Genomic DNA, 15,000 nt, shown 5'->3' with positions numbered 1-15,000 from the left:
CATCAAGTTTTCACCTTCGTTTTGTTTTCCAGTTTCCAGGTCAGTGTTTGTCTGCCTTCCAGTCACCCAATCATCGCTTTTTTTATTTATTTTTCCAGTTTCCAGTTACCAACCATTCCTCTTCCTTCCAGTTATCAAATCTAGACCTTCCATTCTTCCAGTTTCCAGCCCTTCTTTCCAGTTTCCCTTCAGTTTAGAGATCTCAACCTTAATGTCCCTTCCAGTTCAAATTCTAGATCCTAAAATCCAAACCTTTTATTTATCCTTCAGTTTCCAGACTCTCACTCTTCCATCCCCTTCCAGTTTGCCTCTTTCCTTCATTTTCCTTCCAGTCTGGCTCCCTTCCCCCTTTCCAGAGAGCGTCCAGGAGGAGGTGCAGGGAGGAGGGAGGCCCTTGTTGTGTCCCTGTTAGTATTCTAGTGGGAACAGGAAAGATCTAAGGATGTATTGTAGAACTTTTGCTGTTGTTTGGATAAGAAGTGGTGGTGGTGGTGGTAGTAGTAGTAGTAGTAGTAGTAGTAGTAGTAGTAGTAGTAGTAGTAGTAGTAGTAGTAGTAGTAGTAGTAGTAGTAGAGATGAAGGGGGTATTTGTGAGAGAGTGAGAGTGCATGAACAATGTGACAAGCGAAGAGTAGAAGAGAATACGAGGGAATAATAATGAAATAATAAAGAAACGAAAATAAACAAGAAAAAAATACAAGAAAAAAAAAGGAGGAAGCAAAGAAAGGAAATTATGGAAACACAATAAACAAGGAAAGAAAGAAACTAAGAAGAAAGGGAAAAAAAGAGGAAGAAAATCTAGTGAACTGAAGGAAAGGAATGAAAAGATTTAAAACAAGTTGTGTTTACGAATATATTTAAAGGAAAAAGTGATGATTTTAGGAACAGAAAGAAAGAAGAAGAAAAAATGAAGAATAATAAAAAAGCAAAAAAATAAGAAGGGAGAAATTATAAAAAAAAAAATAAGCAAAGAAACGAAAATAAATAAAAGAAAGAGAGAAAAAAGAGAGAAAACGAGAATAAAGAGATAAAGAAAAGAGAAAAGGAATAATTTAGGTACGAAGAGACAGACAAAGAGATAAATAAACCACAAGAATAATAAAAAAGAGAAAATAAAGAAAGGAAAGAGAAAAGGAAAAAAAAAGGAAGGGATTTCAAGGGATGAAGTTAAAAGGAAAAGTTGAAAAGACAAAGAAGAGAAACAAGAATGATCAAAGAGAAAATAAAGAAAAGAAAGAGAAAAGGAGGGAAAAAGAAGAGATTTAAGGGATAAAACTAAGGGGTGCTTTAGGTCCACTGTGCTCCCTTAAAGGTGTGGGCGCCAACAAGCTTCTAAAGGGCAGTGGCTTGAGTATTGTTGAGGACACACACACACACACACACACACACACACACACACACACACACACACACACACACACACACACACACACACACACACAGGTACATACAGCCTATATCAAACTGTCATGTGTGTGTGTGTGTGTGTGTGTGTGTGTGTGTGTGTAATTCCTCCTCCGGTTTCGGCTGGAATAACACACACACACACACACACACACACACACACACACACACACACACACACACACACACACACACACGGGAACAGATGAACGAAAAATAAAATAAAACGAGATATTCAAGCATTAGAGAGAGAGAGAGAGAGAGAGAGAGAGAGAGAGAGAGAGAGAGAGAGAGAGAGAGAGAGAGAGAGAGAGAGAGAGAGAGAGAGAGAGAGAGAGAGATTAAAGCGGCTGAAATCAAAACACTCAAAAATTGTTCCGTGGACCGGGCCAGAATTTAGAGAGAGAGAGAGAGAGAGAGAGAGAGAGAGAGAGAGAGAGAGAGAGAGAGAGAGAGAGAGAGAGAGAGAGAGAGAGAGAGAGTACACGCATTTTTGGGCTAAAACGCTGACCATCCCAGACGTGAACGAATTAGAGGGAATTATTCTTGAAAGGAAGGAAGGAAGGAAGGAAGGAAGGAAGGAAGGAAGGAAGGAAGGAAGGAAGGAAGGAAGGAAGGTGGGAAATGTTGGATGAAAGAGAAAGAGAGAGAGAGAGGAGGAGGAAAGAAAGGGAAACAGGAAAACAGAGGTGGTACTGAAATAGTGTGAGAGAGAGTGAGAGACAGAGAAAGTGAGATAGAGACAGTGGAGTAAAGTGAGCGAGGAATATATAGAGAGAATTTAACTCCATCTAAACTCTCCTGCACTGCAAACTATGTAGAGAGAGAGAGAGAGAGAGAGAGAGAGAGAGAGAGAGAGAGAGAGAGAGAGAGAGAGAGAGAGAGAGAGAGAGAGAGAGAGAGAGATAGGGGGATTGTTATATATTCTCTCTCTCTCTCTCTCTCTCTCTCTCTCTCTCTCTCTCTCTCTCTCTCTCTCTCTCTCTCTCTCTCTGTTCCTTCCCATTTCTTCCTCTTCTTTCTTTCCATTCATCTTTCGATTCCCTCTTCTATCTCCACTTTTCTTCTCCTACTCGCCCACTCTCTCTCTCTCTATCTCTCTTACTCCCTTCCTCCCTTCCTCTTCCTCTCTCTATCCATTCTCTATCTCCTTCCTTTCCTTTCCCTTCTTTTTCCTTCCTCCTTCCCTCCGTACCCAACACAACTTCCTCCCCCTCACCTCCACACACACACACACACACACACACACACACACACACACACACACACACACACACACACACACACACACTGTTTGCCTCATATTAAAGGACTTGGTCTGAAAGTGAATAAATTATGAATAACACATAGAGGTTTCGAAATTTGCTGGCCATTCACCATTTTTCATCGTTATTATGTACGAGAGAGAGAGAGAGAGAGAGAGAGAGAGAGAGAGAGAGAGAGAGAGAGAGAGAGAGAGAGAGAGAATTTCTTCATTTATATGTATACCACGCAAGATATTGTATTAGTTAAGGAATATATCTCTCTCTCTCTCTCTCTCTCTCTCTCTCTCTCTCTCTCTCTCTCTCTCTCTCTCTCTCTCTCTCTCTCTCTGGCACAACCACTTATTTCATTCCCTAATATAGTAAACCTCTGATGACTTGCTACGCCCTCTCTCTCTCTCTCTCTCTCTCTCTCTCTCTCTCTCTCTCTCTCTCTCTCTCTCTACCCATAATCCCTCATCCCTCCCTCCCCTACCTACTGCACCACCATCTCTTGCAACATACACCCTAGAGAGAGAGAGAGAGAGAGAGAGAGAGAGAGAGAGAGAGAGAGAGAGAGAGAGAGAGAGAGAGAGAGAGAGAGAGGAGACACGTGCACCCCCTCCCACCTCTTGTCATCAACTGAAGGCTTTGTGCAGTAGTGGCGGCTTAAAACTATGATATCCTCTCTTGTTTCCTGGATTTCCAAGGGACACTCGTGTATTGTGAACAGAAAACGGGTTATGGTCTTATGGCCAGGCGGAATAATGGTGGACAGGTAGCGGTGCCGGGATCTGGTTGTGGTGGTGGCAGGGGTGGACGGAAAGGGGAATAAGTGTGTGATTGGGAGGGAAAAATGATAGGTTTGTTGATCAGGGAGGTCTGAAGGGTTGGTTTTGGCTGTGTTTGGTTTGGTTGATATGGTTAGGCTGGGTGGGGTATGGGGGGGTATGAGGAGAGGCTGGGTGGAAGCTGGGCCAGGTAAGGTTTGGTAGGGTTAGGTTAGGCTAGGGGAGGGCAAGCAGGGTGACACAGGCAAGGGTCACACTCACCGGTGTGGTCGATGTAGAACACGCCGCGCCCCTCGGGGCCCACCAGGGAGTAGGTGACGAAGGCGTCCGCGGGGTTGGAGTCGCCGTCCACCGCGCTGAAGGTTCCCACCAGGGTGTGGGGCGGCGCGGACTCCAGCACCCGCGCCTCCTCCACGTCCTTCATGAAGACCGGCGTGTGCACGTTCTCGTCCACGTCCACCACCTGGCGGGGAAAGGAAGGGTTAGTGGGGGCGGGGGGCGGGGGAAGGGGTGTGTGAGAGTGTTGGTCAGTACTGGCGCCCTACATAGCCCTAGTGGGCGGCGCTCACCTGTACGATGACGTAGGTGGTGGCGGAGAGCGGTGGCGTGCCGTAGTCCGTGGCGCGGATGGTGATGTTGTAGGCGGGGCGCGTCTCGTAGTCCAGGCGCGCCGCCAGCCGCAGCGCCGCCGTGTCCTCGTCCAGCGAGAACATGTCCTCATGGCCCCCCAGCAGCGAGTAGCGCAGGCGCGGCGAGTCCGGGTCGTGCGCCGTGACCAGCGTGACCAGCGCGCCCAGCGGCAGGTCCTCGGGCACGCGCACGGCCGTGGCGCGCTGCTCGGGGAACACGGGCGGGCAGTCGTTGATGTTGGCCACCTGGATGGTGACGTAGGCGTGGGCGGAGCGCGCGCCGCCGTCCGTGGCCGCCACGCGCAGCTCGTACACGTCGTGGGTCTCGTGGTCCAGCGGCCAGGCCACGCTGAGGCGGCCCGTCACGGGGTCCAGGCGGAAGTCGCGCGTGTCGGTCACCAGGCTGTAGGTGACCACGCCGTGCAGGCCCTCGTCGGGGTCGTGCGCGCGCAGCTCGTACACGCTGGTGCCGTTGGCCACGTTCTCGGGCAGGAAGAAGCTGTACGCGGGCTTGTCGAACTTGGGCGCGTTGTCGTTCTCGTCCACCAGCGTGACGGCCACCTGGCGCGACGCGGAGCGCTGCGGGGACCCCAGGTCGTGCACCGTCAGGTTCAGGTTGTAGCGCGCCACGCGCTCCCTGTCCAGTAGCCCCGCCACAGTGAGGGCACCAGAGTGCATGTCCATAGCAAACACGGAATCCTCGTTGCCCCACGAGATGGCGTGCACCAGGTGACCCGCGTAGCCCTCGTCCTCGTCCACCGCGCCCATGCGCAGCACCACCGTGCCGGGCTCACTGTTCTCGCGCACGCGCACCTCCAGGGGCATCTGCAGCAGCTGCGGCGCGTGCAGGTTGAGCACGGCGGGCGGCGGCGACCGCAGGCTGAGGGAGTCGTCGGGACGGTTGTTCTCCGCGGCGCGCGCCATCTGCTCCGCCAGGCGCTGCGCCACGTCCACCTCCCTGCAGGACAGCGTGGCCCAGGCGTCCACGGCGGGGTTCTGGTGCTGTACCAGCTGCAGGCTCAGCGTCAGGGTGTCGGCGAAGTGCTGGCCGTCCGTAGCCGTCACGTTCAACACGCGCTCGGACACCATGAGGTCGTGCAGGTCGCAGGTGAGCGTGAGCACACCCGAGGTGGGATCCAGCGAGAAGCAGCGGTCCTCGTTGCCGCCCAGGATGCGGTAGCTGATGATGTTGCCCTGGTCAAAGTCCACGGCGGACAGCGTGAACACCTCGGAGCCCAGCGGCGTGGAGCGGTCGATGTAGCCGCGGCAGTCCACGCGCTCGAACTGCGGCCTGTTGTCGTTGACGTCCTCCACGTGCACTGTGATCACCTTCTCGCTCTGGCGGCGGAACGGCGCGCCCCAGTCCGAGGCGCGCACCAGCAGGCGCCACACGCGGCGCTCTGTCTCGTAGTCCAGCGTGCGCGTGGTGAGCACCTCGCCCGTGAAGTGGTCCACCGTGAAGGGCACGTCGTCCGCGTTGGCGAGGCTGTACGACACGTAGCCGTTCTCGCCGGAGTCGTAGTCCTGCGCGCGCACCTTGGTCACCCACACGCCCGCCGGCTTGTGCTCCTCCACGCGCACCACGCCCTGCGGCGCCACGATCATGGGCGTATTGTCATTGGCGTCCACCACGTGGATCTTGACCTTGGCTGAGGCCTGGTGGCGCGGCGGCAGGCTGGCAGGCGCGGCGGGCGTGGCGGCCACCACGGTGAGCGTGTACAGCACCAGCGTCTCGGCGTCTAGCGGCGCCGCGGTGGTGATCACGCCGGAGTACATGTCGATCTGGAACTGTCCGTCCTTGTTGCCCGCCAGCGAGAATTGCACGCGGCGCTGCGCCCCCGGCAGCCACGCGCCCACCTGCACCACGCGCGATCCCACGGGCGCCAGCTCGCTGATGGACGCTTCGTACACAGCCTGCGGGAAGATGGCCTCCTCCTCGGGGGCAGGCGGCGCTGCCACGCGCACCACCTTGTAGCTGAACCTGGCGCGCGTGCCGCCGTCCGTGGCCTTCAGTGTAAGGTTGAAGCCGAAGGGCGACTCGCTCCAGTCGATGGTGTCCAGCGCCGCCAGCGTGAACTCGTTGGCGGCGGAGCCCTCCAGCACGCGGAACACGCGGTCCGGGTCGCCCTCCACAATCTCCAGGGAGCGGACCTCGCCGCTGCGGCCGCGGTCCTGGTCCGCCACGTTGATGATGGCCACCACGGACAGGTGGGCTCGTGGCACGGACTCCGGCAGCTTGGTGACCAGGATCTGCGGGTCGTACACGTTCTCCTCCGTCACGTTGACGTACAGCTTGGCGGGGCGCAGCCAGCGGCCGTGCTGCTGCCTGCCGCGGTCCTGCGCCTGCACCGTCAGCTCGTAGCGCGCCTGCTCCAGGAACCTGAGGGGGCGCGTGAGCGTGACCACGCCCGAGGTGGGGTGGATGGCGAACACGCTGGTGGGCTCCTGGAAGCTGTAGTAGATCTGGCCGTTGAGGCCCTCGTCAGGGTCCTCCGCCTTGACGCGCCCCACGGAGGCGTGCAGGGGCGTGTCCTCGCTGAGGCGCACGCTGTAGTTGTCCTGCATGAAGAAGGGCGACAGGTCGTTGAGGTCAGTGATGGTGACCACCACCTCCGTGACGGCGCCCGGCAGGTCCTCCTTGGTGCCGTCGTGGCGGCGGTGCTGCGCCTTCACACGCAGGCGGTACTGGTCGCGACTCTCACGGTTCAGCACGTCGTGGTTGTCGGGGCGCACGCGCAGCTCCAGGAAGCAGAAGTCGCCCACCACGCGGCGCCCCGCCTTGAAGAAGTTGCGCTCGTCGCCGCCCGTGATGCGGTACTTGACGCGCAGCGAAGGGTGCGTCAGGAACACGCCCATCATGGCGTCGCTCACCACCGCCGTGTTGCCCAGGGCGTTCTCCGGCACGCTGGCGTTGTACACGGGCGCCGTGAACCACACCTCGCCGCCCGCGCCGCCCGCCGCACGCCCGCAGCACGCCACCACCAGCGCCACCACCACGTGCTGCCACCTCACACACGTCCTGCGCACTGCACATGCCTGCGGGCGGGGCACGGCCGGGGGGCGAGGCGGGCCAGGGGCTGGGGGGTGTCGTCCGGGTCATCTTGCCTGCGGCGCCCACGCTGCGGCCGCCGTCACCATGCTACTGCGCCTGCAACACACGGCGGGGTGAGGGTTGAAGCACACACACACACACACACACACACACACACACACACACACACACACACACACACACACACACAAAGGAGGGAGAAACATGTCTGCTTCTTCTCCTCCTATTCCCCTACTATTTATTTCCCCAAACCCTCACTTCCCCTCACAAACACACACACACACACACACACACACATACACACACACACACAGAGAAAGGAAGAGGAAGCGGAACCACCACCATCACCATCACCACCACCACCACCACCACCACCATCACCTCCCCACCACATCCTTCCCCACACCCTCCCTCTTCCCCTCTTCCCCTGCACCAAGTTTACAAACAGAGGGGAGAAGTGTACCATCTGGCAGGTGAGGGGTTTACAATTAAGCACAGGTAGAGCCAGGTGTGAGGGGAGAGAGCGAGAGAGGGAGAGAGAGAGAGGAAGAGAGCACGAGAGAGAGATATAACAGGGAGGAGAGGGGAGAGAAGGAAAGAGGGGAGGGAAACAGCAGCAAACAGAATATGAGGGGAGAGTAGGTAAGCATCTCCACACCTTGAGCAAATTAACTACCTGGTGAGTGAGGGGAGATCTGCACGAGGGGAGGTGAGGGGAGGAGAGGGGAAGGTGGGAGATAGTATATGGAGAATGTGGGGAGAAGAGTAAGATTAAGAATTAGAGGTGAGGGGAGATGAGGGGAGACGAGGGGAAGTGTTTGGGTTAGGTGAGGGGAAAGATGTCAGAGTGAAAAAGTGAGAGAGAGTGAGAGGGAGAGTGAGAGTATGAAGAATGTGAGAGAGAAGGGGAAGAATGAAGGAATATGAAGAGGTAACAATAAATAAGCAATAATGAGAAAAAGAAAAGGAACGAAATGAAAAAAAAGAAAACAGGAAACGAAGAAAGGAAAATTTGAAAGGAAAAACAGGAAATTAGGAAAAAAACAGTAAACATGAAAAGAAAGTAGAAAGCAGGGAAAAAGAAAAGAAAGGAAAAGAAGAAATGGAAAAAAAGAAACTAGAGGAAGATACCAAACACACACACACACACACACACACACACACACACACACACACACACACACACACACACACACACACACACACACACACACACACACACACACACACACATCTGACATTAATATTCCACTGCTGACTTCAGACCATCACCAATCCTCTCCAATCAACACCAAGATTATAAAAGCTAGCTCACTCTCTCACTCTCTCACTTTCTCACTCTCTCTCACTTACTCACGCAGCAGCAACTCCAAAGATATTCTGCATTTTTCATTTGCATAACCACACTGAGAGAGAGAGAGAGAGAGAGAGAGAGAGAGAGAGAGAGAGAGAGAGAGAGAGAGAGAGAGAGAGAGAGAGAGAGAGAGAGAGAGAGAGAGAGAGAGAGAGAGAGAGAGAGTGGAAGGCAGAAAGGATAGATGCAGTTTACTCAGATATATAATTCTCTCTCTCTCTCTCTCTCTCTCTCTCTCTCTCTCTCTCTCTCTCTCTCTCATTCTCTTTCTCAAACTGGTTTCTCACTAAGACAACAAAACATATGAACTTGAGAGAGAGAGAGAGAGAGAGAGAGAGAGAGAGAGAGAGAGAGAGAGAGAGAGAGAGAGAGAGAGAGAGAGAGAGAGAGAGAGAGAGAGAGCAGAGTCAGCAGGAGACAACCAAACTAACCTCGTAATGAGAAGCAGACGCCAGAGAGAGAGAGAGAGAGAGAGAGAGAGAGAGAGAGAGAGAGAGAGAGAGAGAGAGAGAGAGAGAGAGAGAGAGAGAGAGAGAGAGAGAGAGAGAGAGTAAACTACAGTACCTCGTTAAAGGACCAAAGATGCTGTCTAGAATAGTTAGTAGAGGAGGAGGAGGAGGAGGAGGAGGAGGAGGAGGAGGAGGAGGAGGAGGAGGAGGAGGAGGAGGAGGAGGAGGAGGAGGAGGAGGAGGAGGAGGAGGAGGAGGACTGCTTTTGATTCTAGATTAAGTTAAATTTTGAAGAAGAAAAGAAATGAATAAGAGGAAGAAGAAGGAGAAGAAAAGAAGAAGATGAAGAAGAAGAAGAAGAGGAGGAGGAGGAGGAGGAGGAGAAAGAGGAAGACTGTTTTTGATTCTTGATTAAGTTAAGTTTTGATGAAGAGAAATTAATAAGAAAAGAAGAAGAAGAAGAAGAAGAAGAGGAGGAGGAGGAGGAGGAGGAGGAGGAGGAGGAGGAGGAGGAGGAGGAGGAGGAGGAGGAGGAGGAAGAGGAGGAGGAGAAGAGAAGAACCAGCAGCCCCTCCTCACCTGGGATGCGAACCAGTACCCGCGGTTCTTCACTTTCACGTTACTAATGAAAGCCTCGCACACACACACACGCACACACACACCCACACACACGCATGCAAGGATACACACACGCCTTCTGACGCGCACACACGTCTTGTCCACACAGAAACGTACACAAAACTGAGGCGTGTGTGTGTGTGTGTGTGTGTGTGTGTGTGTGTGTGTGTGTGTGTGTGTGTGTGTGTGTGTGTGTGTGTGTGTGTGTGTGTGTGTGTGTGTGTGTGTGTGTGTGTGTGTGTGTGAATGATAAGATGATAAGAGGAAGAAAATATTACATCATAGTGAGTACGTAATATTTCTCTGTAATTTTCCTCCTCCTCCTCCTCCTCCTCCTCCTCCTCTTCTTCCTCCTCCTTTTCCTCCTCCTCCTCCTCCTATTCTCTCTATTTATAACTAACCTAACCTAACGTAATTTAACCTAAACACAAGAACATTCTAACTTCTCCTCCTCCTCCTCCTCCTCCTCCTCCTCCTCCTCCTCCTCCTCCTCCTCCTCCTCCTCTTCCTCCTCCTCTTCCTCCTATTCACATCTATCCTCATCTCAACCTAACTTAACCTCACATAACTCAAAAGCACCCTAACTTATCCTCCTGCTCCTCCTCTTCTTCCTCTTCCTCCTCCTCCTCCTCCTCCTCCTCCTCATACCTAAGTGATATGACATGAGTGGAGTCAGTTTGTCCTATCTCCTCCCTTATCTCCTCTTATCTCCTTTATCTCACCTTGTCTCAGTCTCACCACCACCACCACCACCACCTCCTCCTCCTCCTCCTCCTCCTCCTCCACCAATTAGTAGGTGCGGTAGTTATGGCCCTTTAAATATTGCAACTGTTGTAACTACCTGGAGCATTACCAACTACCTAATTGAGCTCTAACTATCCCAATTAGCTCGTAACTACCATAACTGCTTTAATTACCAACTTGTGCTTTTGTAAACTATCCAATTTGAGTTTATCTAGTCTAATTACATGTTTAAACTATCAGTTAAGTCTAAACTGATGTCATTAACTACTCAAATGGCCTTTAAGTATCATAATTACTCTCGTTAGCTATTATTACGTGTTTAAAGGACATAATTAAGTCTTAACTATCATTATTAGTTAACTGGGCCATTACTAAGTACCCAATTCAACCTCTGACAATCCTAATTACGGATCATTGACTATTTTTCTCTTTCTAGTCTCATTTATTTATATTTTTTTCTTTATTGTTATTATTTTCGTCTATATCACTTCTTCTTATCTATTTACTTTTCCTTTCGTTTCTTTTCTTTAATTCATTTCATTTAGTCTCAATATCACTATTTATCTCTTCATTACACCTCAATAACTCCTTTACCTACGTCATTTAAAGCCTTACAACTCTCAATCTGCACTCTATCCAACCATTCTGTCGTCTATACATCTTCCGAAGTCTATACACGTGTTTGTCTGAGAGGAATCGACGCGGGGAGAAAGAATAAGGGATCGGATACCACTTAGAGACGCTTCGATCCCCTTCAGTGTGGGTTTATGATCCTCCTTTACTTATGCTTGTGGGATTGGATGTCACGGGAGATCGGGAGGCTGTTACAAGAGGATTCAAGTCACATTAAAGTTTTCTCGTGCGTGAGAGAGAGAGAGAGAGAGAGAGAGAGAGAGAGAGAGAGAGAGAGAGAGAGAGAGAGAGAGAGAGAGAGAGAGAGAGAGAGAGAGAGAGAGAAATGCTACTACTACTACAACTACTACTGTTACACTACCCCATCCAGAGAGAGAGAGAGAGAGAGAGAGAGAGAGAGAGAGAGAGAGAGAGAGAGAGAGAGAGAGAGAGAGAGAGAGAGAGAGAGAGAGAGAGGTGTATCGTCGAAATGAAGTTAATCTTAGTTTTCAGAGGCGAGAGTTATTGCAAGGTGGAAACATGCTGGAACGCGTCACAAGCCATTTTGCAATATGCTTTGAAGGCGAACGAACGAACGAACGAATTGACGAGTGAATGAATGAATGAATAACTGGATGAATAATGGATAAAAAATAGTGAATGACAGGAAGAGAAAGAGACATGAATAACGAACAAAAGGACAGGAATACACTGGAATGAATAGAGGGATGATGTGATAAACTTGAATAATTAGTAAGTGAAGTGAATAAATGAATAAATAGATGTATGATAAAGAGAGTAATTAATAAGAAGGGAATTTCCACAGATGAATATTTTGTGGCTATGAGTAAAGTTTTTTTTTCATCTTATTTTATCTTATTTATTTATTTATTCGTGTGTGTGTGTGTGTGTGTGTGTGTGTGTGTGTGTGTGTGTGTGTGTGTGTTCTCCAGGTGATAAGAACAGTCATATGACAAAGAAGTAAGCGTTATCAGACACCCAGACAGACAGACACCCACACACACACCCACACACACACACACACACACACACACACACACACACACACACACACACACACACACACACACACAATCACAATTTTTTCCTTCCATTGGTATATAAGCTAATCTCTCTCTCTCTCTCTCTCTCTCTCTCTCTCTCTCTCTCTCTCTCTCTCTCTGATAAGCAATACTGAAGGACAAACCAATACAAAGAGGAAGTGGAGGAGGAGGAGGAGGAGGAGGAGGAGGAGGAGGAGGAGGAGGAGGAGGAGGAGGAGGAGGAGGAGGAGGAGGAGGAGGAGGAGGAGGAGGAGGAGGAGGAGGAGGAGGAGGAGGAGGAGGAGTAATTTAAATATGATATGTAAACCCCGTATACTTTCATTGTAATTTCTCTCTCTCTCTCTCTCTCTCTCTCTCTCTCTCTCTCTCTCACACACACACACACACACACACCAAACACACAAAGCAAATCAAACAAAACTATTATCATCTCAACCAAACTCAAACCGACACACACACACACACACACACACACACACACACACACACACACAGAGAGAGAGGTAATAATGACTGATTTAAACCTTATTAATCTTTACCTACACCTGTCCTACCTTGTAATTAATCCTAGCACACCTTTAGGGCAGAGAGAGAGAGAGAGAGAGAGAGAGAGAGAGAGAGAGAGAGAGAGAGAGAGAGAGAGAGAGAGAGAGAGAGAGAGAGAGAGAGAGAGAGAGTATTGCATTCATTAAGTTTACAACCATATTCTAAGTTCCTTACAATTTCCAATAACCTTTAAATTGAGAGCAAACTGAGAGAGAGAGAGAGAGAGAGAGAGAGAGAGAGAGAGAGAGAGAGAGAGAGAGAGAGAGAGAGAGAGAGAGAGAGAGAGAGAGAGAGAGAGAGAGAGAGAGAAGCAGACAACCACCCACACCCCTTCCTCATTCCCCTTCCCCCTCCCCTTCCCTCTCCCCTCACTTCCACTCATCAATAACAGACATTCAGGTAAATCACTTTCTTCCCCTCTAATTAGTTTTTCCGACAGGTGCGAGGGCCAACAAGTCATTACCTGTGTTAGCGAGCAGGTGACGCGCGCACAGGTGTGGTGACGAGGCAGGTACCTGTGAAAGAAATAAAACATGTTGGTTAATTGGTTGGAATAGGTAATATTTCACCTGAGAATGCTTTTTATTTTACCTGTTTTATATAATGTTATGTTTTTTCTTTATTTTTCGTTTCTTTTTTCGTGTTGTTTTTCTTAGTTTTTGTTTTTCTATGTTCTTTATACCTATCCTTTGTCCTCCTTTTCCTTTTTCTCTCTTTTCCGTGTATCTTTCTTCATATTCCTTCTTTTCTCTCTCTAATTATCTCACTTTTTTTACTCCTTACCTCCATACATCATCCTCCTCTTCTTCCTCCTCCTCCTTCCTTTTTCCCTTTTCTACCTTTTCATTCCTCCCTTTCTCCATCTACATAACTACATTTCTCTCCCTCTTCCTCCCTCCTCCTCCTCCTCCGGCCAGTTATCGCCAGTATGTGCAGCTTAATGACTAAATACAAGTAATCCTGCAAACGTATATAACATTACATGAAGCGCTGGATGTGCTAATACCTGTCACGCCTAGTACAGGATGCAAGTGAGGCTGAGTGGGTGGTGCGTGTTATTATCGTTGTTGTTGTTGTTTATGTGTCTATTTCTGTGTTTATTTCTGTGTTTGTAGCGAAATAAACAATTAAAAGATGAATAAAGGAACTGAAGAAGGAGATGGAAAGGAATGAGTGTTTTGTTATGGAATTACTGTTCTTATTTGTTTATTTATTTGTTTATGTGTTCCAGGGAAGGGGTTAAAAGGGAACTAGACTTAATAAGGAAAAGAAGAGAGGAAGAGAAAAGAAGGATGATAAAAGAGAGTTTAATTTTAAGTGCTATGATAACTGGTAAAAAAAAAAAAAAAAAAAGAAAAGAAAAAAAAAAGATTACAATTTTGAAGGAATATTGACATGATAAGCTGCTGGAATAAGAGATGTGTTTTTATCGTGTCTGTTTATGTAATGTTAATGTGAAAAGTACGTGGCTCTTTGTTCTTGGCGTGAAAATGAAAGGTCACAATAGTAAATATCTTTTCTCTTCTTTTCCGTTGTGTGAAAGAGGAATACGGTAACGCTGACAGCAACGTATTTTTATTGATATTGTGTGAAACTGCGTAATGTTAATGTGACAGTGCTTTTTGTGCTTAGAATTAAGAAAAAAAAAAAGAGACAAATGAGTAAGATATTGTAATACTGAGAAAACGGGTTTGTATCGCTATTGCAAGGAATTTCAAAGGAAGTCCAAGCAGCAACACACCTTGAGGTCCTTACAAGTCTGCCTGGTTAATGTTCCACGGTAACTAACAGTGGGAGAAACGTAAGAACACAGACTGTTGTTGCGTCAGTGTGTGGAGTGTTAGCCTGACAGAAGGTGTGTTGCTGTGCTTAATGTGCAACGAGAAGCAAGCTAAAATGTTAAAAGAGTGTTGGTTTTTGTCGTATAAAGGTGAATGTGCACTAAGACCAAGGGAAACGATTTTATTGTTATTTCATGAAAACAGCTGATATTAATATTTTATAGCACACTTAAATACTTAAAAAGAGTATATATTTTTTGTTATTTAATGAAACGCGATAATGTCAATGCTACAACACGCATTTTCTTACTAATAAGTAATAACAAAACAAGCTGAAATTGTGCAGCATTTGTTTCTTCTATCGCGAGAGAAAAAATAAATAAATAAATAAACAAAAAGTTGAAAGAAACGCGATGTTTTTTTTTTGTAATGAAATGAAAGAAAGAGGAAGACAAAAAGAACTAAACCATGTTTTTCGTGTTTGTTTTTAGCTTATTGGAGGAAACGATTGAAACACTGAAAAAAAAAGAAAAAAAAACGCGATATTTTTGTCACGTAATGAAAAGGAGCGAGATCAAAAGAAAAATAAGGTGTATTTTTGTGTTTGTTTTTAGCTGATGAGGGTAAAACAATGCAAGAATTAAAGGTAAGCGTTATTTTTTGTTATCTAATGGAAAAGAGAATGTTACAAGTAGAACGTGGTGGATTTATGTGT

General features: G+C 48.5%; 1 protein-coding gene across 7 annotated transcripts in view; it reads right to left on the bottom strand.

The window, feature by feature from the left end:
• Positions 1–13,025, bottom strand: part of LOC135093402 (fat-like cadherin-related tumor suppressor homolog) — a 65,710-nt gene extending 52,685 nt beyond the window's left edge. For 5 of the 7 annotated variants that reach the window (XM_063992670.1, XM_063992675.1, XM_063992673.1 and 2 more), the window contains exons 1-3: positions 12,968–13,025; positions 4,006–7,213; positions 3,698–3,899 (exon numbers count right to left, since the gene is read on the bottom strand). In XM_063992670.1, the coding sequence (XP_063848740.1) occupies positions 3,698–3,899; positions 4,006–6,924 (3,121 nt within the window). In that variant the 5' untranslated portion in view covers positions 6,925–7,213; positions 12,968–13,025. Of the gene's footprint in view, positions 1–3,697; positions 3,900–4,005; positions 7,214–9,499; positions 9,659–12,967 lie in introns of those variants that run through there. The other 2 variants (XM_063992671.1, XM_063992672.1) reach the window with 2 other exon arrangements.
• Between the last annotated feature and the right edge of the window lie 1,975 nt (positions 13,026–15,000).

Source organism: Scylla paramamosain, chromosome 43, assembly GCF_035594125.1.
Source record: "Scylla paramamosain isolate STU-SP2022 chromosome 43, ASM3559412v1, whole genome shotgun sequence".
Taxonomy (NCBI): Eukaryota; Metazoa; Arthropoda; class Malacostraca; order Decapoda; family Portunidae; genus Scylla; species Scylla paramamosain.
Note: the sequence above shows the minus strand (reverse complement) of the source record. Positions and strands in the feature narration are given on the sequence as shown.